This window comes from Maudiozyma barnettii (genome assembly GCF_903064755.1).
Source record: "Maudiozyma barnettii strain CLIB 1767 genome assembly, contig: KABA2_01, whole genome shotgun sequence".
In the NCBI taxonomy this organism is placed as follows: domain Eukaryota; kingdom Fungi; phylum Ascomycota; class Saccharomycetes; order Saccharomycetales; family Saccharomycetaceae; genus Maudiozyma; species Maudiozyma barnettii.
The window spans coordinates 1,768,920-1,789,939 of NW_024545238.1; the positions used below are offsets into that span (position 1 = coordinate 1,768,920).

Genomic DNA, 21,020 nt, shown 5'->3' on the forward strand with positions numbered 1-21,020 from the left:
AAGCTCTCTAGATTTGTTTAGCATAAGTTATTAGTGTTGAATATAGCAGCAGCACTAAAAAGGCTAACATTAGCTTAACCTATCTGAAGGTGAAGGTGGCTAATATAAGTAGAATTTAGAGTGTGCTGCACTGTCGTATATATAATAACACATGATATATACTGCATAATGTAGTATTTGTTCCCCCTACATTGGGTTTATTGGAGCTACATAGTCCAACGTTACTATGCACAAAAGATGAGCAGTTTAACAACAGCAACTCTGTTTAACAGTAATTCCTTATAGAGCACTCATAACAAAAATTATTAGTAAAATTTTATATCCATTTCAACAGCAGAGTTAAATTTCAATAGCAAATAAATATTATCAGATTCACTAGGTAAAGTAATTCTTCCTATAGACTATGACAAGCAATTTTGCACTAATTTCAATAAGTTAAATAACTTCAAAAATATCAATTATAGGCATTACCTTTGATAGGTTACAAATAAAGATACATAGTATTACCATTTTAACTTGATTTATACCTGTTTGTAGATATCTTCGAATTTTCTTTAATTCTGCTTTAAGATTAAGATTAAAATTCTAGTTAAAGGCTTTTCATCAAGTTATATACTATATATGCTTATTACTCACAATTTTATGTTGATTCTACGTATTCTTTTAAATAAAGAGGAAATAATTGAGAGACCACTACAATAGTATCATACTTTTCAGAACCTTGATTAATAAGAATGAATAAGTAAAAATATGGTTAACCATATTTTCGAACATATATATATATATAATATTGTTTTACATAACAAGGCGACAGCTTTATATCTACAGTTTTACTATGCGGTGTACAGGTTTAAGGACATATTCATAATTTGTAAAAAATATCATTATATGAGGCACTATATAATGAATAAAAAGGTAGTGAACATCCTATTGGGATCTTTGGATCTTAAAACAAATCAATGATATCACAGAAATAGACTCAAATAACCAATTATAATGCATCCCGGAATAGTAGGTAGTGATTCTGATGACGATGATGACATCAAAGTATCCAGTCGTAGACAGAAGAGACAAGTTCATTTTGATCCCAATGCTAAAGAATCAAAGAGGGAGAAAGAGGTTGATCGAACAGAAGATAATGATGGAAAGTTGAATAAACAAAAGAAAAGAAAGAAGAAAAAAACACAAGGTAATGAGAATCTTCAAGGGACAAATGGTGGTTATGCATGGGAAGACGAAATTAAGAGAAGTTGGGATTTAGTTACAGTAGATGAGGAGACTGATATGACCTCCTTGGTTGCTAGTCTAATTGATGCAAGAAAGAAGCGTGCTGCTAAAAGAAATATAACACCATATCAACGTGGTATAATCAGGACGTTAATTTTAACATTAGATTGTAGTGAAAGTATGACAGAGAAAGATTTGAGACCTACCAGACATGCAATGATGATCCAATACTCCATAGACTTTATTCACGATTTTTTTGACCAAAATCCAATATCACAAGTAGGCATAGTAATTATGAGAAATGGACTTGCCCAATTAGTCAGTCAAGTCAGTGGTAATCCCCAAGATCACATAGATGCTTTAAAAAAGATTAGAAAACAAGAACCGAAGGGGAACCCATCCTTACAAAATGCTTTGGAAATGGCGAGAGGGTTACTTTTACCCATCCCATCCCATTGTACTAGGGAAGTACTTCTAATTTTTGGTAGTCTATCAAGTACAGATCCTAGTGATATACATCAAACAATAGCATCTCTGGTGGAAGAAAGAATACGTTGCAAGGTTATCGGATTATCTGCACAGGTAGCTATCTGCAAAGAACTATGTAAACAAACAAATTATGGTGATGAATCCTTTTATAGAATTTTATTAGACGAAACCCATTTTAAGGAACTATTTGATGAAGCCGTAGTTCCATTACCGGTTAATAGAATTAATAAGGGATTCACATTAGTTAAAATGGGTTTCCCAACTAGGGTATACGAAGACACACCCACATTTTGTTCATGCCATTCTAGACTAGTGTACGGAGGATACTTCTGTCCAAATTGTCACAATAAAGTTTGTTCCTTACCAACAGTATGTCCATGTTGTGATTTGATGTTAATCTTATCCACACATTTAGCTAGATCGTATCACCATTTGATGCCATTGAAGACCTTTAGTGAAGTTTCAACCGAAGAGGGAGACTTTCCAACTGAGAATTGTTTCAGTTGTCAAAAGGGCTTTCCAGTATTGAAGAATAATAAAACTGGGAAATTATTAACTAGTTCACGTTATCGATGTTCGGATTGTTCTCAAGACTTTTGCATTGATTGTGATGTCTTCATTCATGAAATACTTCACAGCTGTCCTGGTTGTGAATCAAAACCAACCATTTAGTATTAACATAATTTAATTAGGCAAATACATATACATATATAAAGACAAACTTAGCATTGTTTAAAAGTAATTAATATACATTTTTGGCATTACACAATTGGAATATTTATTAAAGAATTAAAAAACAATACTTATTTTAATATATAAGTGCAGTTGAATTAAAGACTAACTAATTACACCCATTTTAACTTTCTTAGGTACCTTGTTTAGAAAGCTATCGGTCATCCTACTCTGTCCTTGCTTCCAACTATCGAAATCAATCAATGCCTGCATACAACCCCATTCTGTTATTTTTTTACTTAGCCAATGTAAGTTAACAGGTTTCGTTAAATAGTCATTACAACCAGAGATCAAAGCATTTCTTTTATCTTCAATAGAATTCGATGCGGTCAACGCAACAATGATTACTGGTGGAGATCCACTTCCATTACTAGTACCTTTCTTTTGTTCTTTTTCACAATTTCTTATTTGTTTTGCAGCTTCAATACCAGATAATACTGGCAACTGTAAATCCATAAAAATTAAATGTAAGCCACCTTCTTTCCAAATATCTACTGCCTCTTTACCATTATTGGCAACTTTATATGAAATCTTATGTTTTCTTAGAAAAGAACCAAGAATGGCTTGATTAATGACATTATCTTCTACGATAAGCACATTGATCTTAGGAAAGACTCTTTCACTTGTAGATTTTTGAGCTGATGATGATGATGTAGCAGATTTAGGGTGAGCACGAATTGGATGTGGAATTGGTCTGTCCTTTGGTAAAATCCTCACGTGTGGCTTAGTCACAGGGCTATCTCCCTCAGTTGAAGATTGAGAATCCGTCTTCTCTGTTCCTTGCTGCTTCTGATCTTGTGATTGATCATTGTGGGTATGTGCTGTTTTCTTATGCCATTCATTTTCAATCATTGGATCAATTAATCCAACCTCTTGTTCATTTAAAGGAACATGATGATGCTGTTGTATAAATGCTGTTGTATCACTTCCCTGCAATGAAACTTCAAGACTTTTCGGTAAATTTTCTGTGGAAGATGTACTGGAATGAGATTTTGTAGTGTTTAATTGCGATGTTATTGCTTCTTGAATGTCCTTTTGATTTTCATAACTGCGTCCCAATTCTTCGTTCAATGAGTGAGAACCAACTCCATTGTGATGATCCCCAACGTACCCCTTTGGTAATAATAAGATAGCTTGTTTTGGGGATGTCTCCATACCTTCTACTTGATCCTCATTAGATAATAGATCGGAAGCCTCCTTTAATTGTTTTTCATTAGTAATTAATTTATAAGTCTTAAATTCATTGGGGCTAGATGTTTGGACTTCATTTTCATTATCGTCATCACCATTGTTTGCATTCACATCAACATGATACGGATTCTCAGATGATTCCCCTATCTCAATGGGAGTAATTGTTCTTCCAATATGCATATAATTATTCGTTACATCAATAGGTTTCAGGGATAACAATGGTTTTTCTGTTTTAGTATTTGAATTTGATATTGAATTGATACCACGTTCAAGAGATAAAGTTGAATTAGAGAAAATAAAAATTGGATCTGATGCGGTTTGTTTATTATTAAATAGATGATGTCTAATATTCTTAGCCAATTCATCCGGTTGGAAAATCACTCTATATGTTAAATTTGTTCTATTAACAAGTTCAGTTGAATAACGAAGTCCCTCAATATTTCTTGCATGTTTTTGTTGTACCTGAGACAATTGATGGGTGAAATCGTTAGGGGATAATCTTGCTTGTGTATATGCTCTATTATTCGTACTTATATAATTACTCAAATGAGGCAAGCTAGTACTATTATTATTATTATTGTTTGTTGTTGCTTGTGATAAAGTTACTGAACTCGGTCTTACAATCGAAGCTTTTGGAACAGAGATCAATTTGGGACTAGTAGAACATGCTCTTTGAGGGCTAGTTTCGATATAGTTTACATGCTCCTCATGTGCAATATTATTAAATGTCTTGGGACTCATACTACTAATCATATTATTCGGATGACCATTCGTATTATTGGTATTTATTGGTATTGAAGTAGACAATTTTGACAATACAATACTTGGTTGTGGAGTTAAAATCGAAGAATCAGGAGGCATAGTTGCACTTGTTGTACCACTTGCAGCAGACGCAATAACTGATTGTTTTTGAAATAAATTGGGTATAATATCCACAGGAGAGTTCAATGAATCAACATCTATCGAATGATTCTGTTGTAAATAATTTGATTGTTGTGGAATTGATGTAGATGCCGATATAGTATACACACCTAATGATATTGATGCGTTATCATTCATCGACTTCCATCTTGTATTATTAAGTCGTTCAAGGATTTTATCCTTTAGATCATCTACTGTATCATTTTCACTAACTTCTATCTTAAAGGCCTGGTTATTGATATCATTAGAATTTTCAATTTTCACCCATAGTAACCCACAAGGATTATGATCCGATTCATTAATATTCGTTGAAGACTGTCGTTTCATTTTTTTCCCACTTTATTATTACTATTATTAATTTTTCTTCCAACCAAAAATGTTAACAAACGTAATGTGATTTATATTAGATAAACCAATCTATAAATGAATTGATAAGTGTTTGGTGTATATTGAACTGTCCTTTAATAACAAGAGTTTAAAGAAACTCCCGAAATATAATAAATAATTGAAAAAAAAATAATAATGAAAAATTAAAAATATGAAAGGATGGATTGATATACAGTAACTATTACTCCTAATTGTTTCGAATATCTTTTTTTCTTTAACTTTATCCCAAGATTGGAATTGAAACTATTTGAAATATAGTAGAAGTCACTAATTAAAGTTAAAAACCCAAAATGAAAATATGAAGAGGTATTAAGATAAAATTCATTGAAATTTAATGTGTAAGTAATCAATTAAGTACCTACGTATTACTTTTCCAGTTAAGTAATTAACTTCATGTAGTTTGTTCTCTCTTTTTCCCCTTTCCAATAAATCTTGCTGCTATCATCACGTTGCCACTGCCCCAATTTCTCTGTTTCCACTTTGAATAATAATAATTTTCATAATGGAAAGTGGGAGAAGAAGACGCGTTGACAATTACAAAAGAAAGAGCGCTCGGGGGGAAACAAACGCAGAAGAGTTTCCGAAGCGTCGTCGGATGCGATATAGATACCAATACAAGAAGAAGATTAAATATTTATTAGTATTATCTGTTTTTACTTGAGTTGTCGATATAATGACTTCCATACTGTGTTAATCATAGAGTATTTAGGAAAGAAAATGTGAAGTTGGATGCTAACAACAACTGCTATATAAATCTGTCAATCTTTCTATTTATTAACTGATCCTTTTAATAATTCAATAATCCATTCAGGGATTAGAAAATGTTCACAAATAAACATTTCAGTCGCGCTCGGTAGGCCACGGCAAAAAACAAGAAACAAAAAGAAGAAAAATATTTGTTTGTACGTTGAAATACACGTTTGATCTCTTTTTTATTGTCTAAATATAGAAATTGAGTTTTCTTTACGCGCCTCGTTCCTTTTTGGATACCCATTACCTAGTTTGGCCATTAATTCTATATTAAGTGAAAAAGGGTATATTTGGCGAACTACACCTAATTTGTTTCTTTATAGCTTCTATTATATGTACATATTATAAGTAAACGTTTCCTGGGAGAAGAGCCATTTTGCGTACGTATAAAATGATGTAGCTTCTCCCAGGAAGAAAAAAAAAACGACAACTGCAGGATTTGAACCTGCGCGGGCAGAGCCCAAAAGATTTCTAATCTTTCGCCTTAACCACTCGGCCAAGTTGCCATAATAACAGTGATTAGTTGATGAAATGTTTTATTACAGACCTTTGTCGGATAATTGGGAACTTCAAAATTAATTCATTGAAAAGTAGTTAATTTTGTTAAACAGAGTTGCTGTTGTTAAACTGCTCATGTTTTGTGCATAGTAACGTTGGACTATGTAGCTCCAATAAACCCAATGTAGGGGGAACGAATACTACATTATGCAGTATATATCATGTGTTATTATATATACGACAGTGCAGCACACTCTAAATTCTACTTATATTAGCCACCTTCACCTTCAGATAGGTTAAGCTAATGTTAGCCTTTTTAGTGCTGCTGCTATATTCAACACTAATAACTTATGCTAAACAAATCTAGAGAGCTTTATTCATTACAATATAACACATACATATATATGGGAACCTTGATAATTAAATATAATTGTCAGAAATTAAGAGTAATATGCACAACACTTAATTAAAATAGGTAAAGAAATACTTTTAAGGACAACCATTGATAAGAATCAAACTTTAAAGAAAATGATATAAAAAGGAAGCCCTTAATATAATATAAATAAAATATTAAATGTTCTTTAATATGTAACTTGTATATTTTATAAAGAGACCGATCGATTATCGTATTATAAAATGTCCGAATTAAATAAAGTAAAGCTTGAAGAGACTAATAGAGGCAAACACTTTATCTCAGATTCTCTACAATAATATAATATATTTGATACAACTATTGCATAAACGTCCTAGAGAATGGGTAATTAAAACCCCAAATCAAATTTATCCCTTTGGAAAGGAATTTGTGTAACAAGGAAATAAATATAGTGTGATTGTGATGGATTTTCAATCAAAAAACAAAATCGTAGACTCTGCTAAAAAGACAAGAGTAATTATCAACAGTAAATAACCTCATCTACGAAACTAGAAAAAAAATGTTTGAATCCAGGAATGACGACACTAATCTATAAATTTATAAAATATTTTGATCACCTAATTCTAATAATGCAGTAACGTGAGATGAGAAAAACTTAACATATCCTATGGGACATATATTTCACAGCATATATTTCCTATATAAATTTATATACTCTTACATATGATACAAGTGGAAAACATATAAATAACCTATGTTAGTAGTTATGGCGACACTTCATGGGGTTGTAACTCTAGAAAACAGATTAATTCTTACTATTTAATCCTGGACTGTCACTTTTCTTTTTATATACTCCCTACATTAGGAAGAAAATATATTTATTTCAGTAATAATTATCGTCTGTTTGAGACGATTAACATTACTATAATTAAGTATTACCTTTTAACCATTTTCCATTGTGATGTTTGAATAAAGAATTATAAAAGATAGATTACGATAATATTAAACAGAGCCATTTACATTTACGCATTTAATCATTTTAAAGACGACAGTAATATAGTATTTCGTCGGTTGAATATGTATTTCTCCCTTTTAAGACCTTACTTTCTATTGAAATCATACGATGTTTCCCTTTTCTGTCATTGAAGAACTAACAATGAAATGTGGCAATGTGACAATTGAATAAATGTCTTGGGAAAGTTGCCAGCAATGTATGCCCCATCCTGGGTTCTCATAACCAAAAGCTAAAAAAAGAAAAAAAAAATCCCCGTAAAGAAACCACGCACACCAATAGATCTCAAAACAACAATTACTTAATATTCATGGAGCTTTTGATTTGCTGCGTTGTTGTCCTTACATAATCTGAAAAAAATCAAACAGAAAACAAAGCAAAAATATCGAAAAAGTAATAAGAAGAAGAGAATGAAAACACGCTTGCAGATGAAACGCGAGGGACAAAATCAAAGTTTTAGAAACTAAGCCATTTCAAGAAACAATAATACAATCTTCCACGGGGGAGGAGGGAACTGTTGATATGGAGTTCGGTTTCAATTATATCTGCCGACTATACTATACTACTTGTATATCTTTTTTTAAAAAGAAGATTATATTTAAACTTAACTATTATCATAAGCTGTCTTAATCTAATAATTCTGTTAATATCTGCTTATATAAGAGAGAGAAAAGTTCTATAACCATCGCTCTTCTGAGAAGCCAAATTAGACATCTATTATAGACTCCCAGTCATTCTATTCAAAGGGAAAAAAAACAAAAACAAAACAAAAAATATCAAGAACGAAAGGATAGCCAGTTCAGTCATAAAGAAGATATGTCGCGGACCATTACATTCGATATCCCGTCTCAATACCAATTGATAGATCTCATCGGTGAAGGTGCATATGGGACTGTCTGTTCAGCGGTTCATAAACCGTCCAACACAAAAGTTGCCATTAAAAAGATTCAACCTTTCAGTAAACCAATGTTTGTAACGAGAACACTTCGAGAGATAAAATTATTACGATACTTTCACAATCATGAAAATATTATTAGCATCTTAGATAAAGTGAAACCGCCTTCTATAGATGAAATGAAAGCTGTTTATTTAATACAAGAATTAATGGAAACAGATTTACAGAAAATTATTAATAATAACCAACAATCGTTAAGTGATGACCATATTCAATACTTCACTTATCAAATTCTTAGAGCATTAAAATCTATTCATAGCGCGAGAGTAATACATAGAGATTTAAAACCATCGAATCTTCTTCTTAACTCAAATTGTGATTTGAAAGTCTGTGATTTTGGTTTATCACGATGTTTAGCAAGTAGTTCGGATACAAGAGAAAATCTTGTAGGGTTTATGACAGAATATGTGGCAACAAGATGGTATCGTGCCCCAGAAATTATGTTAACGTTTCAAGAATATACCACCGCCATGGATATATGGTCTGTAGGATGTATTTTGGCCGAAATGATATGTGGAAAACCATTGTTCCCGGGTAAAGATTACCACCATCAACTATGGTTAATTTTAGAGGTTCTGGGAACCCCATCTTATGATGATTTCGAACAAATAAAATCCAAGAGAGCAAAAGAATATATATCTAACTTACCGGTAAGACCACGTTTACCATGGGGGATGGTTCTTAATAACAATATGCATGCCAATAATAGTCGTAATAGAGACTTCAACCCTGATTTGTTAGACCTACTTACCAAGATGTTGATGTTTAACCCTAATAAAAGAATTAGCGCAGAAGAGGCATTAAGACATCCATATTTGGCAACATATCATGACCCAGAAGACGAACCTGAATACCCACCTCTAGACCTCGAGGATGAGTTTTGGAAATTAGATAACGAAATAAAGAAACCAGGGGAAGATGAATTATCAATGGATATTTTGAAACAAATGTTGTATGATGAAATTATTAAACCATTGAATTAGCAATAGAATGACAGAAAACACCCCACAGATAAGAATGAATGTTTGGCTCTTTTAATTTCCCATCAAAATTATTGGCTATCATAAGAACGTTATGAAACACAAGACAGCCGAAAGAAAATAGAACAGCATCTGAATAATACTTTAAAGAAACATGACACATCAGTCCGTCAAGAATGTACCAGAGAGTATACACATTATATATATATTTACACAAAGGTTATCCTTACATAACACTGCATAGAATTTAATAAAGCATATACATATTTTAAAATATGAAACGGTAAACAATGGGAAGTCGTCTTTTCAAACTAGCTGCCCAATTTCTCAAGGAGATCTCAAGATCCAACATCAAGCCCAGCTTAAAGATATAGAGGTTTGTTGTTTTGATTTAAGAAAATGAAAACCAAAAGAAGATAAAAGTATAACTGCGTAGTATTCTCGGCATTATCTATAATGAAATGCTTCACTGCACGAAGCAAGGAATAAAAAAAACCCAGCAAAATATTTTCTCGAGAAGTTTCATCCTACCAATACAGCGAATTAAGCAGAAAGTTATTCTGTTCATTATTCCAGATAGGTTATAGTGTGCCCTTTTACAGATAAGCTATTCGCCAGTTATCGCTTCCCTGGGAATATTAGAATATTTAATTATTCCCATTCTGTATTTTGTTAAGAATTTGATGTACATGGAGGTTTGACAGAACATAAGTTCTTGAAATTTTTTTAAATTATAGAGATGAATTGTATTAATTCTCCATAGTGTAACTATGACTAGAAGCTGGTCTTTTTATTATTGGGGTTTAATTTCATCTGTGTTACCTGTTACAATCCAAATAAAATAAGGTCATCTTTTGCTACTATTACTCTGTCGTTATACTGCCATTAATATGAGAATACAATTATGATATGTGAATCTGTAAACGTGAGAGATACATTTCTCTGGTGCTCCGAATTTTATATGATAGAATTGTAATGACATTGTTGTAGATCTCAGATCTGAATCCTATATATACTGGAATGTCAAATCTTAATAGTTTACTTATAATGCTCTTATTTATAAAACGTGTAAACCAAAAAATACAGGAAAGTAACTATTAAGAAATCGAATATTCTGTAATCAATCGATTAATTTATGAATCTTTTAGGTTATACGTGCTAGCATCTAAATAACAATATCAAAAGGTATCATATGTCCTACCAATTCACAAAGGGATTCGAAGCAATAATAACGCCATCATCTGAAACAGACAGTAATAATGAATCTACTACATCAGACAAGACTAAAGCCGAAACAAATAATGTCCTAAAAAGTGACACAAGGGATACGCACCTCCTTAAGACCTCAAGGGTATCCATCAATAAATCTCTTCACGACGATAATTTCGGAAGAAGTTCAGTTTATTTAACTCCAGATCTTGAGAATTTACATCAACCTTCATTTAGTAACGACGGGATCTTACAAGATGTTTCTCCTGGTATTTTCAGTGTAAGAACAGTTTCTACATCCGCTCTGAATGATAAACTATATTGGGATAATAATAACAACCAAAATATTGGACAAACTAATAATTCAAATTTAAACTTTATAAAAGTGGATACGGATGCGACGCCTCTTAATAAAATATATGATATAACTGAAGGAACAACATTAGGTGTAGAAAGTAATAATATTAATGATTCTGAGTATAGCCAGTTATCTAAATTTAACAATCAGTTAGCAAAGACTGACAAAAATAAGTCATCGCCATTATTCAAAACGCAAATGGCACCCCAAATAGATGAGGCTGCACAAATGTTAAAATCTGAAATCTACCAAATACCAAATTTTGTTGGAAAACAATCTGTTTCCATGAATAGAAAGCTATCTCATTTGAACGACAGTATTCTCCAAACAAGACCAAAAGTTTTATTTCATCCTGTCTTACCTGCATTATCAACAGATGTGTCTCCCATAAGATTTCGTACATACGAAAAACATCCATCAGATTCTGGAAGTATATATATCGATTCTCCCGCTGTTCCATCTGAAGAACGATCACCAAATGAAGTCAATGGTGATGCTAATGAATATACAAATAAAAACAAGTTGTCCAATGAATATGACGACTCTTTTCACGATTTTGACTTCGAAAACGATAAAGCTGAATCACCTCTTCCAGATATTCCCAACAGTATGGAAAAACATATGCCTTTCCAATATACGGATTACGACTCGTTGTCTTCCCATCATCCGATGGCTCCTCAATTTAGCGACGTATTCAGTATATCAAAAATTACTGGGGTGATTTTAACATGCATTATAATACCTCCATTTTTTTACATAATATACTATGCAGATCGTGGTGGTTTATCTAGTAACAAGATGTACAAAATAATTCTAAAGGAAGATTATCTTCAGGATCCGCTAAACGATTTTTATTGGGACGTAGATATTACATGGTTTAGAAAATTATGTTTCTGGTTAGGATCACTAGAACTCTTTTTAATATTAGCCTGCATATGCGTTGGGTTTGGAGTAGGCTTAACTAAAGGTTAATAGTCCTGGATCTCATCGGAAGCTCTCTGTAATAGTTTAGTATCATAAATGTTGCGCGAAAACTATACAGAGGCACACACACACATTCTAAACACAGCGAAATTAACAAAAAAAACAAAACATTAAGAAGAGACATTTAAGCCAAAGAACTTGTTGGTCCGACTTCTATATAACAGACACTCATTAAGTATTTTATTAATCATACACATATATTCAAGTATATATTATATTCTCCAACCAATATAATAGTCGTACTTATTTATCTATTTCTATGCACATGATATTGGAAAGAAGCAAATTACAAGCAAGCATTAGATGATATCCCATGTAGTGGAATACAGTTGTCAATATTCAGATCAAATTAGGAAGAAACACAAGACATGGCACGATGGTAAATTGAAGTATTATGCAGCAAATAATCGATTCATGTTATATCCCGAGGAAAGTAATGTTCTCATTTCTAGTAACTTTATAACGAATTCAAGAGATGTGTCTACGATATTGGATGCTGAAGGGTTCAATACTGTTGAACATAAAATCTTTAGCAGAGCAGTAGTTATAATTACAGAAATGTTATGTGAATATGACAGGGAAGTGCAAATACAAAAGGCCAAAGAATCCCCCATATTACATATGCAGAGAAAAGATGAAAACATCAGAATATTGCAGGATAATTACAGAACAAGTAAAAAGGATTCATTTTTGCAAAACGGTCAAAAGGACTTAAGGAAACGTATTTTAATTAAAAAGGATTATATAAGATCAAATGAAACAGGAAATATATCTCTAGCATTAAAGTTTAATAAACCTTTCAAACCTCCTGGTATGAAGAAATCCATTCGATCTTTGGAGAAAGGTAATCAACGTCCAGCTATACGAAACTCCAAAATTATTTTACAAAATAACCGTGTCAAAAAAAATAAAAAAGGAACTAAAATTAACCACGAACATACCGATGAGATCGAAGAGTCTACAAAACCAAAAATATCACCTGATAAGATATACTTAATCACCAAAGATAATGAAATCTCACAGATAAAGAAGAACTGTCATGTTCGTATTACTGGCAACTCGAAAAGAAAAAAAATTGACCATACTCCAATAATCTTATGAATTCACAATAATTCGAAGAATTTATAATATTGTATTTCTAATTAAGTAACAGAGCATATTCAATTTTTAGCGCTAATAAGAATATATGATATTTTATGTAATTGATTTCTAATCTACAATTAGGTTTCTGAAAATATTTTCTAACGAACAATTATCGGCTGAAAATTTCCTAATCCCATCAGAAAGCTTTTCTGTTGCCATTGTATCTTCGTTCATGTCGAACCTGAATTTTGGTTCATTCGAGATGTAACTTACCCATTCGTGACCTTCTTCTTTACTAGATTCAGCAGTTAACACATTTTGAACACTTTCATGAGATGTATAAAGCTCCTCCAACTTATCTAAGGGAAGAGTCACACTATCAATTCCCGCCAATGCTAGTAACTCATCATTGTTTCTAAAACAGGTTCCCATAATGATAGTATTATAACAGTGTCTCTTGTAATAATAAAATATTTTTTTGACCGCCAAGATACCTGGATCATCATCATGGGTATATGTCGTGCCAGTTTTGTCTTTAAAGAAATCCATTATTCTTCCAACAAATGGTGAAATTAATGTAACGTTAGCCTCTGCACAGGCAACAGCTTGTGTAAATGAAAATAGTAAAGTTAGATTACAGTGAATCTTATATACTTCTTCTAGTTCTTTTGCTGCCTGAATTCCCTCCCACGTAGATGCAATTTTGATTAGGATACGGTCTTTAGAAAAACCCCTTTGCTCATATAATCCAATAATACAAATTGCTCTTCTAACGGTTTCTTCTTTATTAAAGGATAATCTAGCATCAACTTCGGTGGAAACCCTCCCTGGCACAACTTCCAATATTTTACATCCAATTTCAACAAAAAAGGTATCAATTGCAATTTCAATTTTTTCCTCATCAGTTACACCTATTTGCTTCCCAGATTCTACTGCATTTTTCACATATTCTTTATATTTATCATCCTGAGCAGCAGCAAGAATAAGTGCGGGGTTTGTGGTACATGACTGAGGGTTGTACTTATTAATGGATTCGAAATGTCCTGTGTCACAGACAATTGTTGTACCCGTCCTACGTAACTGATCTAGTGTAGACATTTTTTCTGTCATTTTGTCTAACTTTGTATTTACAATATAGATTCGTTATGACTTATAATTGTAAGGGGTGGCAATTTTTTGAGTAAGAATACTATTATTTATGTATATTATGATTAAATGCATAACTTGATGTCATGAAGGTCGCTTTGGGTAAATTTACATCCGTCGCTTCAGAAAAAAAGAACCACATTCGTATATGGGATCGTTCGCGTGTAGTTAAGAAACCCAACAAAATACTAATTATTATATTTTCCCAATTTAACAGGGTTCTTTAGAGATAAAGTTCTGAACAGGTTCTTGATACCACAATAAATCTTTATATTTTCGTTCAAAAATAAAATAAGTAGGACCATTATATTATATTTCAATACACCTATTGGTTAAGTTGACAAAATTACTTACATAAATTATATATTTAATACGGTGCTTTATTTTGTACCACCACCATTCATAGCTTGCATTATGTAATCGGTCCTCTCCTCTTCAGTTTTTATATCTATGGGACAACTTTTTAAAACATTAGCTAGACGTTTGTTGAATCTCGAACCTGGCATGTTATGAACAATGCTAACATGCCTATTATATGCGTCTTTTCTTCTAAATGTTTTATCACAGTATTTATTTGGACAAGAAATAGTTACGTATACGTCCTCTTTTAGATTCAGCGCAGCACGAACATGATCATCAAGTTCATCCTTATGCTGAATTGCACAGTGTCTTCTTAAATCAGATCTTCCAGGAAGACCAAGAATTTTCCAAGGACAATCGAGAATTGGACAATTGTACTTCCTTCTAATACGGTATGTATCTAAATGATCCGCATACTCTAAAATAGTGGAAAACATCTCTGGACAATGATTACACCTATAACTCCCACGTTTTTGTTTCTTCGAAGCAATTGGAGACAAGTACTTGTCATTTTTTATTTTCTCTGTCAGCGGAGTGTCAGAATCTATTGATAGATTAGATGTGATGGGATTAATTGGTGTCATTAAATATCCACCTCTAGATTGATGAAGTTTAGCTTTCTTCACCATTATGGTCAAATCCTTATCGTATTTACTTTTTTTATTAAAATTTATAATTTTCTTTCTCTTTGATGGGGTTTTAACTAACGGCTTACCGACTTGAGGTATCTGTTCCACTTTAGATTTACCAGAAAAAATTAATTTATAAGATTCCAATCCATGGATATCGTTAAGCGTATTAATATTTGCAGATTTTTCAAGAATATCGTTGATACTTTTTTGAAATAACTCACTATTATAAGTCGGCGACTTTGCTGACGCTTCTTGTTTCCTAGTATTACTTTTAACAAGATCTGTCAAAAGTGACATATGGTGAATTGCTGATGATATTGGAATCGAAGATTTAGTTGAATTTTGAGAATTCAAAACAAATATATCCTCTGTTTTCCCATTCTTTAAACTATTTTGACTAGAATATACACTTGAAGGAGAATTGAAGTTGGATCCCTTATTTTCCAAAGAAAAATCCGGGATTAGATTTATATTACAATTTTTCAATTGTGGTTCGATTATATCTTCAATTTTATCAGATTTATAATCTGTATATTCAAATATATTAGCTGTATTTATATCCAACGAATCTGGTGATAAGTCAGAACAATTGGATAGGTATCCAATTTCATTATTGAATATATCAAATTCGTCAGATTTATTTTTATCGCATGTATCAAACATCTCATTTTCCTCTATATTATCGTCAGCATTATTTAAACAATTTTGAAAATTATGGATCTTATCTTCAGAATATAGAAGATCATTTATTTCATCATAAAAGCTCATAGTTAATAAAAAAAAAAATAAGTATATTGATAATATTTTTGTAACCAGAAAAGCAGCAAATAGTAATAAATTAGTTATCTCAGGAATTTTTAAAGAAAAAAATATAGAAAAAGAATCTGGAAAACAAAATAATTGCAATAATGTTTTTTTTTGAGGTATGGTTTTGAAATTCCAAGTTTGTAATATATTTGTTGGGGTTCATTAGTTCATATATATATATATATATATATACAGATTGGACGTTGAATGGTTTATTTCATTTTTTTTTCTTTTAATTTTTTTTTATGAAAAATTGAAGAATATCAACGATGAGAAAGAAATCTTGTTAGTAAAGTATTAAAATTCTTATTTCTTGATCCTGCATCGTTGTTATCCATAGAAAAGCAGTAGAAAATAAATATCATCACGTTAAAAGATGACAGGATGGCTGCATAACAATGTATTAATGTAATTATGTACATTTCCATTTATGAGCTTACTGATTCTTATCTAAGTAGCGTATAGTCAAATCGATACTCTAGAGAAGCGGTACGACTATGCTATTTGGCAGCTAGACAATGCATCTTAAGAATCTGTAAAAAAAGGAGATTGCACTCTTCAGTAAAACAAATGATTGTCCATAGCCTACCGATGACCATCATCTTTTTTTTTGGTCATTAGAATTATAGAAGAGTTGCAGAAAATAACAACAAAGAATAACAAATTTTTGTACAATCAATTGAGAAGAGATATTAATTATGTCAATTATCCTTCTACTAATTCAATGTATTTGTACCAAGATGAAACTTGCTTCTAATATCTTCCTAAAAGGAAAATATATCCAGTTTAGGTTAGAAACTAGAGGAAAAAGTAAACAAATGAGGTAGTCGCATGGTTCCAAATAGAAGCCGTCAACTAAATATCGTTTCTTTTTTCCTTAAATCCTATAGGTCTTCAATTTTCTTACTTGGATTATATCGAGAAAACAATTGAGGGATAAGATGAAATACTCTAGGATATATTTTCATTTCTTTTTTTGCTTTATTTATTTAGTTGGAACTGTAAAAGAGATGCACAGATCGAAAAATAAAATGAATCTCTTTTTTCAACGCCAGTTTCTCAATGTCTTCAATATTTTTTTAATTATTTTGCTCGTTTCCTAATATGGTTTGAAACCGTCAGTTAGATTTCAGCACTCACAAGAAAATCGAAGAGCAACGGGTGCTCTAAACATCTTTATGTGCAATTATTATAGGAGAAAGCGTTTTGATGCATTTTTTTACAGATATGGCGGCCAGCAAAAATTTTGAAAAAGAAAATGCTGTGCCGGCCAAAAAGATAGGCCCGAATGGGTTAGAGAGTTGATTGGCCCTACACCTTCTCGGACGACTTATGTTAAATTGTGCATCAGAAAGTACCCAGTATAGTTAAAATTGAGGAGAGTCTGATCCAGAGAAACAAAACGGCAGTCTTATCTAGTTGTAATTTATTTTTCTTAGTACATGTTGTGAATTCCACTATATAGGGGGAAGAGGTGAAGTTTACTTCATGTCATTTCATTATTAGGCAGTAAAAAGTAGTGAGTCCAAAGTATTGATATAGTTTCATCTTCAAATTGGATAGCAATGATAAAATGATTGATATAATACCACAAAAAAAAGGAACCTGAAGTTGAAATTAAAGTATTTTCTCTTTAACGTATTATTTAAAGTGACATCGTGGTGGACTCATTTTGAAATTTTGAGCATAACTGATTGAGTCACTGCAATTATACCAAGAAGACATAATGATATAATAACATGGCACGCCAATTGCCAATATATATAAAATCGTTGGTTAGAAATGTATAATAGTGAAGTGCTGTTTATTTTCTTTTTTGCATCACGACTGAGATGGACCATGACTAGCTAATTTAAATATTTTCCAGTAATAAAAATAAATAGGCGAACTGGAGGCAAAAAAGAGTGTGTAACCACGTTTATAGGGTTTAAATAATGTGTATACTCTGAGTTATCAGCGCCATTACATCCCTTCCAAAGTCAGTTGAATAATGATTCTTCCACAGTTACTAAGATGCTATATTATCAATGAAAATATATTATCTCAGTTATGTTATTACAGAAAATAATGATACCCAATTGATATGATAATTATAACATATCAGTCTTTAAGGAATAATAATTTATCATGTAATTCCTATAATATAATACACACGTTTTCAATTGATCAATTCAAAAATAGGTCAAATTCTAGTAAGGTTTACAGAATAGTTTCCTTTTGAGGTAACCACATTTTAAATTAACACCTATTCTAGTCGTCATGTCATTGTTGGTACTCAATATTGGAAGTATTTTTTAACTGATTAGGCATAATGTTCACCGTATCAGGAAAGACGCAACTATATGTTATTTTGTTCGTCTTATATAATCATAATTACGACAAAATTTTAAGTTACATCATACGGAGTGTTTGATGTAATAAACGCTTTGGACTATTGTTTGACATTCTCTCTACCAATAAATGGTTCGATAATAATATGAAGTATTACTTTAATATGCCCTGCATATATATGGCACAATGCAAATAAAAGTATATTTGATAATAAACGCATATAATATTAATGATTAAAGTACCAATACACAAAAAGGTACTTAATTAGCCTTCCATTTATCTTGAGGATCTATCTGGTATGATCTTCTCATGAGTTCCTAAAGCAGATAACTGTTAGTCGTATTAGCTTCCGGGGGGTATATAATACGTTTAAAAACATCATGAAACACTATTGTTGTACCCTATGTATTCTTGCATGGCGTTTTTTTGCGAACCGTATATCAAGGAATGTCTTGATATTTTTAAATTATGTAAATTGAACTTTTATGTTTTGTCTCGAATTTTGACATCTTCTCTTAACTCTTTCAATTGTTTCCGGAAGAAATCGCCCGATACGAATTATACGAAAAATTAAACGAGAAGGAAAGTGTATAAGAGAGGGTGCTAATATCATTATATAATTAGGCATTACAATGAATATAATCTTATTGCTTTAAGATAATTTTGAACTACGACGTATCTTTTACATCATCATAATTGGGTCGAATACATTCCAAATACAATATTTAGGAAATTTGAATCAAACATTTTAAGAAAACAAAAAAGAAAAAGAAAAGAAAATGGGTAATCTATTAGCGGAAAACTCAAAGGCCATCGCTATATCATCTTTAGGTCTATATGCTGGTCTACTGACATCGTCAACTGCTATTACAAGTATAGCTCCATTGAGTGTAATCAAACGTAGCTTAACTCATGTGTGGTGTACGTACGGTGTTGCTGGTAGTGCTTTAGTAACTTCATCGACGGCGGCATTTGGATTATGTTACTATATATCTGCAGAGAATGCCAAGGATTATCTATCTTTGATTGGTGCAGCAGTTGGACCTCTAACATATTCCATGATATATTTAAGTTCATTAATTAAATTTGATTACAAACCCAAACAATCAGTCCCTAATTTACCTCCAAATCACCCAAGTGTAATTGGTGATGATGGTGAAATAAAGAAATGTCCATTCGGAAATGGTGAGGAAAGCAAGGATGGCTCAAGTTCATCTTTTGAAGATAGTTGCGGTTCGGGATTTTTAACACCAATTAATATCAATTTAGCTATAGTTTCAACTATTAGTGTTGCTAGCTTTATAAAAATTGTTTTTTCAAATGTATCTTCTCATTAACTTCAGATATGATACGATGATAAAGAAATATATACCGAAACTCATACAAAAACTCTTCTTTACTAATCTAAACAACATAGTTTCTTAATTATTCTATATAATTGATCGCTAACGATCTGCTTATGTAAGTGTTAAATTTAGTTAAGTACGGCATGATTAAATATTACCATATTTTTTATTATTATTTTAAATTTCCCCTAACAGTAGCAACACGATCGTAATTCATTTGGATATTTTTTCGTTCTTCGAGATTTTGAGGATTCTAACAATCAAGGCAAGGCAATATAAGGCAAGGGAGGTGCAAATATTATTAAAGTCATTATAAACCAAGAAAATGTTTCTTCTCCTATAAGAAATATATTATCTAAATTGGAAAAATGAAGCTCCATGGAAAATTAAACAAATATAGTAAAAATTTAGTATTTGACCCAGGAATGAAAAAGAGGAATTATTGTAGGAGAATTTTCGATAATGAAACGTGGGATTTATCTCAATTTAAAATACCACAGGTGAACTAATTATCGGGATAGATCAAGGTACATTGAATCTTGAGAGATACGACAACGGTTTACCCACCTTCTCCCTTGATTTTTGATAGCTTGTAAAGCCAAGAAATGTATCGTGGGTGATCAGATGAACAACTACGACTATTCTATATTCGAGAAACCTATATTTTTAACCCTGGAGGATGAAGTTCGGAGTGGGATACGTTTCTACTTGATATCTTGTCGAGTGAAATTTATAAATTTTTGAAGACAACCGTTACCTCCCTATTTCGTCCCCCCTGTTTTCCAAGATAGGTAGATTAGATAAGATACCATTTATTTTTCTGAGTAACTTTAACATAGCTTGATTAGTTGATCAAGTTTTCCCTCTCTGCGCTATTTATTCGATGCACCTCATTGAAATGACTACAGCATTCCCTCAGTATCAAGTAGAAGCGAATCTTATATATTTTTAATCTCTTCTACTATATTTCAATACTACATTTTCTACCTAGCAAAGTACAGAAATACCTTCCAGAAGGGTATAAAATTAAAATCGAAAATTTTTCCTCAAAATATCATGCAGCATAGTCTATCAGATTATTCTTAAAATCATATAGCTTATTAAAAGCTTTAACCCTATGAATAGGAAAATTTGAGTAATCCCGCAGTTCCCAAAAAAAAAAACAATAAATGAAATTAAACATTAGAAAGCACGCACAAAATGGAGTTGAAGATTTGAATTGTTTTTTACTTTTTTTGTGAACTTCCCT

General features: G+C 31.8%; 8 protein-coding genes and 1 non-coding gene across 9 annotated transcripts; 5 read left to right on the top strand and 4 right to left on the bottom strand.

The window, feature by feature from the left end:
• Window positions 1–996: 996 nt before the first annotated feature.
• Window positions 997–2,388, top strand: SSL1 (TFIIH/NER complex subunit SSL1; the record flags this gene model as incomplete). Its single annotated transcript, XM_041548674.1, has 1 exon — window positions 997–2,388. One exon carries the CDS (start codon window positions 997–999, stop codon window positions 2,386–2,388), a length of 1,392 nt encoding a protein of 463 aa, XP_041404608.1.
• A 165-nt stretch (window positions 2,389–2,553) lies between these two features.
• Window positions 2,554–4,887, bottom strand: SSK1 (mitogen-activated protein kinase kinase kinase SSK1; the record flags this gene model as incomplete). The annotated part of the gene is made up of 1 exon (XM_041548675.1): window positions 2,554–4,887. One exon carries the CDS (start codon window positions 4,885–4,887, stop codon window positions 2,554–2,556), a length of 2,334 nt encoding a protein of 777 aa, XP_041404609.1.
• A 1,234-nt stretch (window positions 4,888–6,121) lies between these two features.
• KABA2_01S16742 lies at window positions 6,122–6,203 on the bottom strand. Its single transcript has one exon. It is a non-coding gene; the product is annotated as a tRNA-Ser (tRNA).
• A 2,193-nt stretch (window positions 6,204–8,396) lies between these two features.
• Window positions 8,397–9,518, top strand: KSS1 (mitogen-activated serine/threonine-protein kinase KSS1; the record flags this gene model as incomplete). The annotated part of the gene is made up of 1 exon (XM_041548676.1): window positions 8,397–9,518. One exon carries the CDS (start codon window positions 8,397–8,399, stop codon window positions 9,516–9,518), a length of 1,122 nt encoding a protein of 373 aa, XP_041404610.1.
• Window positions 9,519–10,707: 1,189 nt separating this feature from the next.
• BUD9 (Bud9p) lies at window positions 10,708–12,054 on the top strand (the record flags this gene model as incomplete). The annotated part of the gene is made up of 1 exon (XM_041548677.1): window positions 10,708–12,054. The coding sequence occupies one exon, from the start codon at window positions 10,708–10,710 to the stop codon at window positions 12,052–12,054; it is 1,347 nt and encodes a 448-aa protein (XP_041404611.1).
• Window positions 12,055–12,369: 315 nt separating this feature from the next.
• On the top strand, window positions 12,370–13,167 carry MTE1 (Mte1p; the record flags this gene model as incomplete). Its single annotated transcript, XM_041548678.1, has 1 exon — window positions 12,370–13,167. The coding sequence occupies one exon, from the start codon at window positions 12,370–12,372 to the stop codon at window positions 13,165–13,167; it is 798 nt and encodes a 265-aa protein (XP_041404612.1).
• A 108-nt stretch (window positions 13,168–13,275) lies between these two features.
• KABA2_01S16830 (uncharacterized protein) lies at window positions 13,276–14,259 on the bottom strand (the record flags this gene model as incomplete). Its single annotated transcript, XM_041548679.1, has 1 exon — window positions 13,276–14,259. The coding sequence occupies one exon, from the start codon at window positions 14,257–14,259 to the stop codon at window positions 13,276–13,278; it is 984 nt and encodes a 327-aa protein (XP_041404613.1).
• Window positions 14,260–14,675: 416 nt separating this feature from the next.
• On the bottom strand, window positions 14,676–16,055 carry RME1 (Rme1p; the record flags this gene model as incomplete). Its single annotated transcript, XM_041548680.1, has 1 exon — window positions 14,676–16,055. The coding sequence occupies one exon, from the start codon at window positions 16,053–16,055 to the stop codon at window positions 14,676–14,678; it is 1,380 nt and encodes a 459-aa protein (XP_041404614.1).
• A 3,149-nt stretch (window positions 16,056–19,204) lies between these two features.
• SCM4 (Scm4p) lies at window positions 19,205–19,762 on the top strand (the record flags this gene model as incomplete). The annotated part of the gene is made up of 1 exon (XM_041548681.1): window positions 19,205–19,762. One exon carries the CDS (start codon window positions 19,205–19,207, stop codon window positions 19,760–19,762), a length of 558 nt encoding a protein of 185 aa, XP_041404615.1.
• Window positions 19,763–21,020: the final 1,258 nt, after the last annotated feature.